The sequence below is a fragment of the Python bivittatus genome, unplaced genomic scaffold (genome assembly GCF_059951505.1).
Source record: "Python bivittatus isolate LINGU-HERP-01145 unplaced genomic scaffold, Pbiv_v1 ctg000560_np1212, whole genome shotgun sequence".
Taxonomy (NCBI): domain Eukaryota; kingdom Metazoa; phylum Chordata; class Lepidosauria; order Squamata; family Pythonidae; genus Python; species Python bivittatus.
Window position 1 is genome coordinate 438,559 of NW_028277083.1, and position 11,254 is coordinate 449,812.

General features: G+C 58.4%; 1 protein-coding gene across 3 annotated transcripts; it reads left to right on the forward strand.

Moving 5' to 3' along the window:
• The first annotated feature begins 245 nt into the window (after positions 1–245).
• MGRN1 (mahogunin ring finger 1) lies at positions 246–9,691 on the forward strand. Of its 3 annotated transcripts, none has more exons than XM_088147835.1 (17): positions 246–426; positions 845–963; positions 1,418–1,506; positions 2,296–2,442; positions 2,727–2,844; positions 3,247–3,313; positions 3,758–3,810; positions 4,193–4,240; positions 4,792–4,860; positions 5,186–5,345; positions 5,656–5,765; positions 6,306–6,529; positions 6,849–6,972; positions 7,633–7,678; positions 7,950–8,057; positions 8,540–8,584; positions 8,887–9,691. In XM_088147835.1, exons 1-16 carry the CDS (start codon positions 339–341, stop codon positions 8,578–8,580), a joined length of 1,611 nt encoding a protein of 536 aa, XP_088003961.1. In that variant the 5' UTR covers positions 246–338; the 3' UTR covers positions 8,581–8,584; positions 8,887–9,691. The 3 variants fall into 3 exon arrangements, with proteins under 3 accessions (XP_088003961.1, XP_088003962.1, XP_088003960.1); XM_088147836.1 differs by having other exon boundaries at positions 8,573–8,584; XM_088147834.1 differs by lacking the exon at positions 8,540–8,584 and having other exon boundaries at positions 247–426.
• Positions 9,692–11,254: the final 1,563 nt, after the last annotated feature.

Genomic DNA, 11,254 nt, shown 5'->3' on the forward strand with positions numbered 1-11,254 from the left:
CCTCAGCCAAAGCGCGGCTCCGCCCTTGTCCTGCGCTTCCTCTTCAACGTGCCGCAGTTCTTACTACCCTCTTCCTGGCTCTACCTTGGCCGACTTGATTGACGGCCCGTAGCGCCGCCCCTTCCCCTTAGGGCGGGTCGAGTGACGGGAGCTTGTTGTTACCCGCGGAGCGCGGCGCCTGCTGGGAAGCGTAGTCCGCGGCGAGGCGAGTGGGCCGATGAGGACCAGGCGGGTGGGGCGTGATGACTCGCCTTCCCGTGGTGCTCCGCGCGCCAGCGGCCTGCAGGCCTGCCTGACGGGCGACTCAACGGGGCGACCGTCGCTGCTCTTGCCCTGCCATGGGCTCCCTGCTCAGCCGCCGTATCGCCGGCGTGGAGGACATCGACATCCAGGCCAACTCGGCCTACCGCTACCCGCCCAAGTCCGGTGAGGCCCGGCCCTCGCCGCGGCAGCCCCTCCGCTGGCGCCCCCAGCCCCGACCCCCGTCCGTCTGCGCAGGCGCCGCCTGGGGGAGCCCTCTCCGCGTCCGCGCTCGGCCGCCTCTCGGCCCCCGGCGGCGCCCCGAGCGGCGAGGGCAGCGGGGCTTGCGGGGGGGGCGGGGCTTCCATGGCGCGAGGCAGTCTACCCGAGCTCCGGCCCGCGGGGGCACGCGGGCGCGGGACTCCCCGGGCATCCCTCGGGCGGGCCCCGGGTTCAGGCGGCCGCCTCGCCGGCGGTGCCCGGACGGTCGCCCGCCCCGAGCGCTGGACCGGGGCCCGGGGCGGGTTACGGGCGCCGCCTGCCTGTGCGGGCCGCGCGGGGGCCGCCGCGCCTGAGCGCTCCGGCGCGTCTCTCTCGGCTGCAGGGAACTACTTCGCCAGCCACTTCTTCATGGGCGGGGAGAAGTTCGACATGCCGCACCCCGAGGGCTACCTCTTCGGGGAGAACATGGACCTCAACTTCCTCGGCAGCCGCCCCGTCCAGGCAAGCGCGGGCGCACCGGGCCCCCCTCCCGGGCGGCGCGTGCTCCCCTGCCCGAGCGCGCTGCGGGGCAGGGAGGCGGGCGGGCGTGGGGGGCGGACGTTTTAAGGAAATAGAGGAAAACCCCGCGTGCCGGAAACGCTGGGCTCCCTCGGACGTTCCCCCGATTTATGGATTTGTACGCAACCCCGGTCCTGTAATTAACGGTACGCCGAACTCGCTTCTTTCGGGGATTGCGAAGGATGCTGGAGCGTAAACCGAAGGAGTGGGCCCGCCCAGGAGCGAGTTTAGCGTGTCGTGCAAGTAGCGCTTCAAAGTCTTTGACTGGCCGCATCGTGCGTGTTACACGGGTGCTGCGGGGAGGGGGGGCAGTTCTCCCATCCCTGCTGCCTGGACCAGGTCACACTGCCTCTCCGCCATCCTCTCAGCCTCACGGGCTCCTGGTTTGTCTTTCCAGTTTCCCTACGTAACCCCAGCACCTCACGAGCCGGTGAAGACCCTTCGAAGCCTGGTGAACATCCGCAAAGACTCCCTGCGTCTGGTCAGGTACTTAGAAGCAAACTGTTCTTCCGGCACCCGCGATTCCCGGTCTGTTTCGGCTGGAGGAGCTTAAAATGCAGGTTGCGTGGTCCTACCCCTGCAGCGAATGCCAGGCCTGCGTGTTCGATTTACGTAGGAGGAATTTGCTTTGTAAAGGAGTTCCCCTGCCTTGTTCTTGATTCCTTCCAAATTACACCCTTATTTTTCAAGACGAGCTCCCGACTGGCGGACGTCTGGCTAAACAGATTGTTTTGGTTTGAGCTGCAGAGTTCCACGCGATTGACCCTTGCGCTGTATAGCTTTTAAGATTGACTTCAGGGGCTCTTCCTGTTCTCTGAATGGCCTGTCATAAGTGGTCAGGCAGCTGGGAGTTGCACTGGTTAATTGGGAAGGAAGCAACTGAGAGGCCCAAGCTGAGGGACCAGCAGAATCCTGGCAGAGAAATTAAGTGAAAATGAAAGGTGAGACGGCCATCGATGCTGAACGTGGATTTTGTCCTCAGCTATTAAAAAAAAAAGTATTTTGTCTGTTCTCGTCACTATTTTGTATTGTAATCCCTTTCAAAAAAAAGTAAGTAACAATGCTAAAGAAATCTTTGGAGCCACTTTAGAAGAGATTGCCAACGGCATAATTACGAGGGGTGATTACTGTTGCTGCTGCAGTACTTGTAAAGGTGTGAGAAGCGTAAGGAGACTGAGAGAGTTCAGCGGCTAAATCGAACTTTTGCTCATCGAGAAGATGCAGTGGGAAAGTTTCACTGTTGTGCCTCTGCTGACTCAGTCTTCCTTGGTGCAGGTATAAAGAAGATGCTGATAGCCCCACAGAGGAGAACGGGAAGCAGAAAGCTTTGTACAGTCTTGAGTTCACCTTTGACGCCGATGCCCGGGTTGCCATCACCATCTACTGCCAAGCAACAGAGGAACTGATCAGTGGCATGGCTGTGTAAGCACAGGAGGCTGTGGTGTTGGACGATGAATGGGCCTGTCAAATCTAACTTTGGCCCAAGTCCTGTTTCTTTTGGTGGCATGACATGTTTAGGGATGTGAATGTTGCTCACCTGGCCACAACTGACCAGTGGCAGCCCCCAGGCTCATTTGCAGAGTCTGTCCTTCTGTCTGTAGAGGAATTGGGAGTCAAATTAGGAGGGAATTGGGTCCCCACCGGCCCAGGGAGAGCCAAGCCTGCTTACTGGGATGGTGACTCTGGCCTTTGCCCTTCCCCTGTAGCTACAGCACAAGGAACCCTGCTCTGCAGTCGGAGACGGTGCACTACAAACGAGGGGTCGGCCAGCAGTTCTCGCTGCCCTCCTTCAGGATTGACTTCTCCAACTGGAAGGATGAAGAGGTGTCTCTCCCTGCCTTCCAGCTGTTTCCCGAGGAGACCAGAGTCAGGGCGTTTTGCTTTGCGACCTGGCGTAGATTTGGCTTCCTGTGTGTGTTCTTGAGGGCTTGAATGCCAAGCAGTTCGGTTCGTTTGGCACCAGAGCCAACTGGCCTGGCTGCCGTGAAATCCGTCTGGGCTGCTGGGAACCACAGAGAGGAGCTGAGAGGGCAGGAAGGCAAGCCGTTGCCTGGCCTTGCTTACCTTGGCCACGGACTCCGTTCCCTCTTTGAGGAGCGATTCTGCCCCCCCCATCCACAAGCAGGAGAGCGAGTGGGCGAGCGGCACACACTCCGATGCCTGTGAGAGAAATGTCCTGTTGAGCTCCCAGCGTGTTGCTCATCTGCTCTTGCCCTTTCCTTCCAGCTGAACTTCGACCTGGACCGGGGTATTTTTCCAGTGGTCATCCAAGCCGTAGTAGATGAAGGCGATGGTATGGATCAGAGTCCTGTCTGCAGTTGGGCAGTTCCTCTTGGGGCTGATGCCCGTCTCTCTGGCTCTGGCTGGGCCAGGTGGGGGGCTGAAAAGGAGGGCCAGAGGGGTCTAAAGAGTGCCACCCTCTTAATAGTTTGGGATGCTTGGAAAGAAAGGCGGGCTTTCCCATTCAGCCAGCCTCCTGCACTCCTGCAGAGAGCCATCCCAGCTGCTGGACTGAGCTGCTCCCTTAAGTCCTTGGGCTTTGAAAAGCTGGGGGGGGGTCCCTTTTGCCCCCTATCCCAGGAAGGGAACCCCTTGCCTCCTGGTCTTGACTGAAAATCCAAGTGGTCTCGAGCAGAGGTTTCACCTGGGGGAAGGGTTGCCTCATCCCGGCCAGAGGCTGCAGTTGCCCCAGTGCTGGACTCCCTGCCCTTCTCACCGGCATGTAATTGCCTCCTAGTTGTTGTGGAAGTGACTGGCCACGCCCACATCCTCCTGGCTGCCTTCGAAAAGGTAAGAGCTTGGCTTACAGGCCTCTGGATCCTTCTCCTCCTCTTGTCCTGAGGCAGCCTGCCTTAGCTTTGACGGGCACCTTTAACTCCAGAGGGCGGTGCAGCATAACATCTGGAGAAGCGGGGATCTGCGTTCTAGGCATTGCAGGTGTAAATTGGGTTGGGTTTCTTCTTCATAATCCAAGGGGTGTTTCGCCTCTGCTTTTTCGTGCTGTAGATGGAAACATTTGCATCTCCTGAGCTTTGGGTCTTGTAATACTGCAAATTCAGGACTCTGCAGCAACCCCAGAAACCGGGTTGGGGGGTTTCCTTCGCAAGCAACTTGGGCCACTTCTATTCTCTTCAGGCAGGCTTATCTGTGTCTCTTTTCTCTTGCTCACTAGCATGTCGATGGTAGTTTTTCCGTAAAGCCCTTGAAACAAAAGCAAATTGTAAGTCTTTCTGCAGTTCTGGGGGGCTGGGAACTGCTCCAGGGAAGCCCTCCCCCCTTGTTCCCTTATTACCTGGCTTCAGTAGGGCAGCAAGGGGTACCGTGGACTTCTGGCCCCGCAGCTGGGAAGCGCTGTCGGGTGGCCGGTGGCGGGAAATGCCCAGACTGCCCTCCGGTCCGAGCCAGGCTGCTGTTCCAGAGCTGCTGAGCAGAGAGGGCTGGGCTTGACACCGGAGAGGAGGTGCAGGATCCTCTTGGATCTTTGGGGGGAACTTTTGGAGGCAGTTAATGCTGTCCTTTTCAAAGCTCCCTTTGCTGCTGGACCTGAGCTTGGCCTCCTTCTCATTATAACTTTGAAAGGGCCTTCAAGCATTTATTTTGACCCAAATCTTGGGGGGTTTATTTAGAGCCTTAAAAAGTTTTTTTAGCTGGGTTTTAGTCATTTTTATTGTAAACAAGAACCTGGAATGTGCTTGGAATGGGCACAGGTACCTTCGCGTTCTTACAATGCCAAAGTACTGGCCTGCTTGTCCTGCCCCCCCCCCCCCGCAGGTGGACCGGGTGAGTTACCTGCTGCAGGAGATCTATGGCATCGAGAACAAGAATAACCAAGAGACCAAGGTAGGGAAGGAGCAATCCTGGGGCACTCGGGAGCCCCTTTCAGCCCAGGGACAAAGCACCGTTAGTTCTCCCTGGGCTTCTTGGTCTGCGCAGAGAAGAATTTCCCTCTGGGGTGGGAGGAGGGCTCAAGGTTCCTGATTCCTCTGCCCCCACTGCCACTGCTGCTCAGGGGCTTGTCAGCTGGAGGCTCCGGCCGGACCGAGGGGACCCTGCTCTTCTCACTGCAGGGGCTCCGGGTCCAGCTGCATCCGTCAGAGCTCTCAGTAGATGCAGGTGTAGGAAAGCAAGGGAGCTCTCAGCTAATGAGTCCCCCATCCCCTGACAGCCCTGCGATGACGAGAACAGCGACAACAGCAACGAGTGTGTGGTGTGTCTATCAGACCTGCGGGACACTCTCATCCTGCCCTGCAGGCACCTCTGTCTGTGCAACTCCTGTGCCGACACCCTGCGCTACCAGGCCAACAACTGTCCCATCTGCCGTTTGCGTACGTAGGCGGGAGGGGCAGGGCAAGGAACCCGGGCGATCGCAGCGGTCTCATTTGCTTTGGGTATGCTTGAGACCTGCCCGACGGGGCTGCCTGGGGCACTGTCCTGCAAATTCCCTGGGGAGCCAAAGAGCGGGTCCCCCTTCGGATGTACAGCAGGGGCTCCCTGAAAGGGCAGTAGTCCCCAACCGGTCTGACCCCTTTGCTGCCCCCGATGTCCTCAGCCAGTGAGTGCTTTGGGCGCCTGACGCCTCAGAGGAAAAACATGGGCGCAGAAGAGCAAAATGACCTCTCTTACGTTCCCGCACAGCTTTCCGTGCGCTGCTGCAGATCCGGGCAGTGAGGAAGAAGCCAGGAGCCTTGTCACCACTCTCCTTCAGCCCTGTCCTGGCACAGACCCTGGATCGCGAGGAGCATTCGGTAAGCCAGACCTCCTGCAGGACCCCCCGCCCCTCGTCTAGGTCGGCACTCCCGCCACAGCCAGGCTCACTCACCGCCCCTTCTCTTCTCCACACACTTTGAAATGCTTCCGCCAGGTTATTGCCGTTCAGTTTCCACAACTTGCCTCTGTCAACACAGAGGTTGTATTCCTTGTCTGGAAACATTGCTGTGAAAATGGCAGGAGGCAGAGAAAACCCCCCTGTAACTCATGAGTCAAACTGCAGGGCATCTGCTAAGCAGCTCTGGAGAGCACAGGAAGTGCTTTTTGGAAAGAGAGGAAGTTTGGGATGCTAAGTTGTTTTTTTTTTTTTTTTTAACTTTGCTGTGTTTTAGCCCCTATGTGAGGTTTTTATTCTCGATGTTTCTGGCCAGCTTGAGGGTTGCCCTTAAAGGTGGGGCATAAATCTGTGTTATAAATCCAGGCTCTGGCAATGTCTTTGTGTGGTTGCGAGAGCAGAGCTAGCAAGGTGCGGACCTCGTTCACAAGCGGTGGCTGTCCCCGCTTGGCTCCCCCCACAGTGCTCAGACAACATCCCTCCAGGGTACGAGCCCATCTCCCTGCTGGAAGCCCTGAACGGCCTGCGGTCTGTCTCGCCGTCCATCCCATCGGCTCCCCTCTATGACGAGATCAGCTACACCGGGGTGCTGGATGGCCTCCCTCCCTCCAGCAGGCCCCTCGGGGGGCTCGACCGAGGCACGGAGAGCAGCCACCAGAAGACCAAGCGCAGCAAGTCTCCGGACAGGTGAGCAGTCAAGGGCCGGCCCACGCCTGGGGGATCCCGCAGACCCCTCCCACTTCCTTAGGGGGGTAGGAATGTTGGCTTTTCCTTTGGGTTGGTCTCTGCGGTGCCTGTGGCGCTGTCTGCTGGAAGAGCTGGACCCCTGCCTTGGAAGCCCCGAGGGCTCAGGGGGAACCACGCCTCGTGGCAGACACACGAACAGCAGCTTGCACGCACCATCCACCACGTACCACCAGCCGGGTTAGGTTAGACGGTAAAGAGGAGGTTGATGTGGCAGCTTTCCCTTGTGGCCACTACAGCCCTCCCTCCACCCCACCTGCAGTGCTCTCCGGTCCCCCTCTTCCCCAATCCACGAGGAGGACGAGGAGAAGTTCTCAGAAGACTTGGAGCTGGAGCCTCCTCTTGCTGGGACTGAGCATATCTTGCGGGAAGACAGCTCTCCAGAAGTGAGTGTGTCTCTGTGTTTTGGAAAAGCTCTCTGTATCCTCTTCTTCATTGGCAGTCTGCTGTGAGCCCAGCCACACGGCTTGTGGGACGGCGGCCGCAGCCGGGGAATATGTCGGGGAAGGCACCACAGCAGCAGCCGTGGGCGTCTTGGCACTTTCCCATGGCTGAGGCTCTGCACCCCCTGGAAACACCCCCAGGCTCTCCTCGTGCCTGCTCCGTGCACTCCCTGACCAAGGAAGGTAGTTCCCGTGGAGACCGTGAACATGAGCAGATTGGGAGTAATAAGATCAAAGAGGATCTGTTTCCCATGAGAGCATCATCCCTGGAGTTCTTGGGTGGTGCCTCCCCCATTTCCAGCAGATCTTCCCCACTTCCTTGGGTCCGCAGCCCAGGTCCAGGCTGAAGCTGAAGCTGAAGGGGCAGGTGGTGGCTTTCCCAGGGCGTGAAGTCCTCCCCGAGGGTTGCGGGAGGCCCTTCTGGCAGGAATTGGTGAGGTTTTTCCCTTGCGCTTTGGATGCGTTTTCTTTGGCAAAGTGGACATGGACACGCAAAATAAAACAAAATATTGGAGCGGTAGAGTTCCCTATCTGACAGAGATCCCTGGTTTACACTCGACGTGAGGAACAGAGCTAAGCCTGCCCTGTTCTCCTGTCCTCCAGAGCCTGGCAGCTGAAGAAGCTGAGGTGGTGGCCCCACTGCCACAAGGTAAGCCCCACTGGGGACTCTGGGCAGGCACATTAGGGCTGGACGCATGCTTGGTGTGATGGCTGCAGGAGGACAGATGATTCCCCCTTGTGGAGCTGAGCCCCAAAGGGGCCTTGAGGAAAACCAGGATGGGAGCAAGAGACGGAGGACCAGGATCTCTAGGCAGGGAAGCACACTGGGCCAGTGGGAGGCTTCTAGGCAGCCACAGGGCACCGGGTTGGGCCTGCTTCAGCTTGTCCCGTTCCAGGCGGCTTCCTCTGCTGTCCTCTAGGTAGCCAGCCTCCCTCCGTGGAGGACATTGTCCAGGAGAGCAGCAAAACCTGTGAGGCCAAGATCCGGAAAATGGAGAGTGAGCTGCCTCCCGACATCTCCCTGCCAGGTAATGGCCCACAGGGCGCCCAAGGAGCCCAGCCTGGGGTTCTGGTGCTCCTTCCTTGCAGCTGGGAGGGAAGAGCCCACTTCTCTGCCCCTTCCTTCTCCTGCTTTCCTGCCTTCTATAACTCCCTGGGGGCTGCAGGTGGGAGAGCTGGGTCTGTTCCCTGGGCCCACCTGGCCTTTTTCCACAAGGAAGATCAAGCCCCACACAGATGCCTTGCAGATCAACATAAGAGATCCTGGCAGAGGAAACACCCCAGGATGGGCCTGGCACATGCCTTCGTGGTCTGGAGAGGGCGGGAAGCGGTGGTTTAAAGATGGCCTGGTCCAGCGACTGCTTACGGGCAGGGTGGGGGCAGATGGGACCTGCTCCCCATTCTAGTGCCATGCATGGCCAGGCAAGGGGCGTCATCTGTTCTGAGCACTTTTTTTCTAATGTCTCCCTCCTTTCTGTCTGCCCCCCCCGGCCCCGCCCCACCTGGGCAGCCCTTGGCCTGGACGCCTGCTCTGTTGGGATAGAGGAGTAAGCCGGTACGTCTTCTCTTTCCTTCCTGTGTGTCAGCAGACGCCTTCCCTGAGGCTGGGCTGGGGAAGGGCAGCCAGAACCAGGGGGTGGGCACTCGTTCTCGTTCCTGGAGGAAGGTCTCGAGTTTGGTTGGCCCCTTCTGCCCACTTTCGCCTAGAGAGGATGAACCAGGCCCAGTTCTTCCAGCAGCTTTGCAGCATCCGAACAGCTTCTGAGTTTCTGCAGCCTGCTTCCCCCAGCCTCCCTGAAACCCTGAGAGCATCATGGCTATCACACTCTCCAGCCTGCCTCTCTTCCCCTTCTCCAGGGTCTTCCGACTTCACCAGCGCTCTCCCGAACCACAGGAGCAGCAGTTCCGGGCAGCCCTTCCTCTTCATCCAGCCCCACCTCTGCGCTGAGAGTGGGCCGAACCCGTCCTAAGCACCTGGCCAAAGGGCCCCGCCCCAGCCGATGAATCAAACTCCAGGCACCCAGGCCGCCTGTCTGCAAGACGCCAACGTCCTCCACTTCCCTCCTGCCCTGAAGGGATGTAGATTCAGATCCAAAGCAAGATGGACATTGTTTTTTCCCCTTTGGGCCCAGTCTCTCTCTCTCTCTCTCCTGGGTGTGAGTCTTGGTAGGGATGTGCGTGACCCCCTTTGGCAGCCATGATGGGGAAGGCCGCCTCCTGGTCTGCTGCTGTGGACCTTCCCCTCCCCAGCGGGGATTGTTCGCAAGCCATTCCCCTCTGCTCCCTTGCTTAGCCATTCAGCTTGGCTCCTGGGTTGGCTCTCATGTGCAGTTAGCCAGATGGGGCCCTCCATGAGACAAGCCGGGGTGAAGCTGCTCCCTCCTGCTCCCTGCATCCGAGCCCGCGAGCCGGAGGGCTGTTCTTCCCATCTCCCACCCAGATGCAACGCCTGTCACCCGCCGATTGTAGCCTCAGAGTTCTGGGCTGCTTTCTCCCCTCCTGGCCCGCCCTTGTGGCCTGTGGCAGGAGGCCTCTTACACTGCTGCCAGCCACTCTCCCCCTGCCCCCTCACCCCCACGGAAGTCTCCTCTAGTGCCTGTCTTCTCTTTCCACGCCTAGAAGGTGTGTTCCTATATTTATAGTAATAAACCTTTCAATGTCAGTTTCTGGTGCCACTCTTGATTTGGAGCACAGGAATGGAGGCACTGGCCTGTCAGCCCTTTGAGGTAGTCCAGATCAGGAAACCAAAAGCATGAATTCCAATACTGCTTTTAGCGGAAGGTTGATCAGACCCTGGTTTAGGGTGCAGCTCTTCCCCGTCTGGGGCATTCCCACAGCCCGCTAGATCGCCAGCCTTTCCTGCTGCCCCAGGGGACCTTTGCAGACAGCTGGTCAATTCCGCCATAGCTTTGCAGCTTCACTTCCACCCCGGCCTTGAGGTCAGATGGCGCTTCATGGAGGTTTGGAGAGAGGATTCAATGCTTGGCATGCATTGCTGATACACAACTGTAAGCTTCCTCTGGGTTTATCTGCCCACGTGACTTGCTCACATTCACACCTGCGAAGGGCCCTTTGGTGTAGTTGAAGCAGAGGGGGATGGCCTTGCGCAGCCTCTGCAGGGCACCCTTTTCAGCTGCTGGTAGCTGCCTTAAGGGGTACCCCCCAAGGCTTCTGTCCCAGAAAGGTGCTCACGCCATTCTGTTCAGCCACCCCCAACACAGCAAGGGAAATGGCTACCGGTTTGCTTTTTACCAGCTTGGGGCTTCAGGTCCAGCACCCAGCTACTCCTAATGCCCTCTCTGGCAGCAACCCCTCTTGCCCCCTGTATGGAAACCTCACCCTTCCCCCTGGCATGGACAGGCAAGCAAGACCAGCTGGAAACAATTTCTTGACCTGCTGACCTGACCACTGAGCCCGTTTGGTCCCAGGGCCTGAGAGGCAGGCCCAATCAGGCAGGTTGCGTCTGGGGTTCAGAGGGGAGAGGCCTCTCGGTTGCAGGAAGAAGTGGCCTGTCTCCTCAGAGCTGGCTGGCTTTAGCATGCCGTCTGTGCGCCTGGCCCCACAGTGCTGGTCCTCTCGCTCACCCTGCATCACGTAAGGGTTAGCCTGCCAAGATGGCTAGGGGGGCTTGGGGAACACGTCCGTGCTCTAGAAGGGAGAGCTGTCTGCCCATGCGGTCTTCCGGGAGGAGGGTTTCGGCAACTGAATTGCCAAGAGGCGTGTTTGCTTTTAAGGGAGGGGGCTGAGCTCCTTTCCTAGGGCAGCCTAGGCAACATCAAATGCCCTTTGGGCAAACGTCGTATTCCTTTATTAACCAATTCTGCCAAAATCCAGATTAAGGAAAAAAGCTGGGAATTTTGTTCCACAGAAAGCAGAGAAAGGGTGCTTAGGGACCACATGGGGCCAGGAGTCCGACTGAGCCATTCCCAGTCTTGCCTGTACCTACTTAGTCTTTTGGACGCCGAGTTGGACGCTTCCAGGAGTTTTGAGTGAAAGCTGCCAGAGGCCTGTCAACTCTAATTCAGTGCCATGCCTTATCCAGGCACGCAGGCTGTTTCCACACACATAACACGTCCCTCTGATAATGGGCAAGGCTAGGGCTCTGACACCACTGAGTGCTTGGGAGGGGTACGCTATTCTGCCCCACAATCCTGCCCTCCAGAGTGGCAGGCTGCAGATGAACGCAGATCAAAATTTCCCTGCATCCCATTGCCTCTGGGGGACA

Bases quoted from the DNA above. Each gene is read 5' to 3' on its own strand.
- MGRN1 (XM_088147834.1), top strand. From the start codon at position 339: ATGGGCTCCCTGCTCAGCCGCCGTATCGCCGGCGTGGAGGACATCGAC. The intron at 2,845-3,246 runs GTGTCTCTCCCT...CTTTCCTTCCAG, and splicing joins CCAACTGGAAGGATGAAGAG to CTGAACTTCGACCTGGACCG. The intron at 6,530-6,848 runs GTGAGCAGTCAA...CCCCACCTGCAG, and splicing joins CGCAGCAAGTCTCCGGACAG to TGCTCTCCGGTCCCCCTCTT.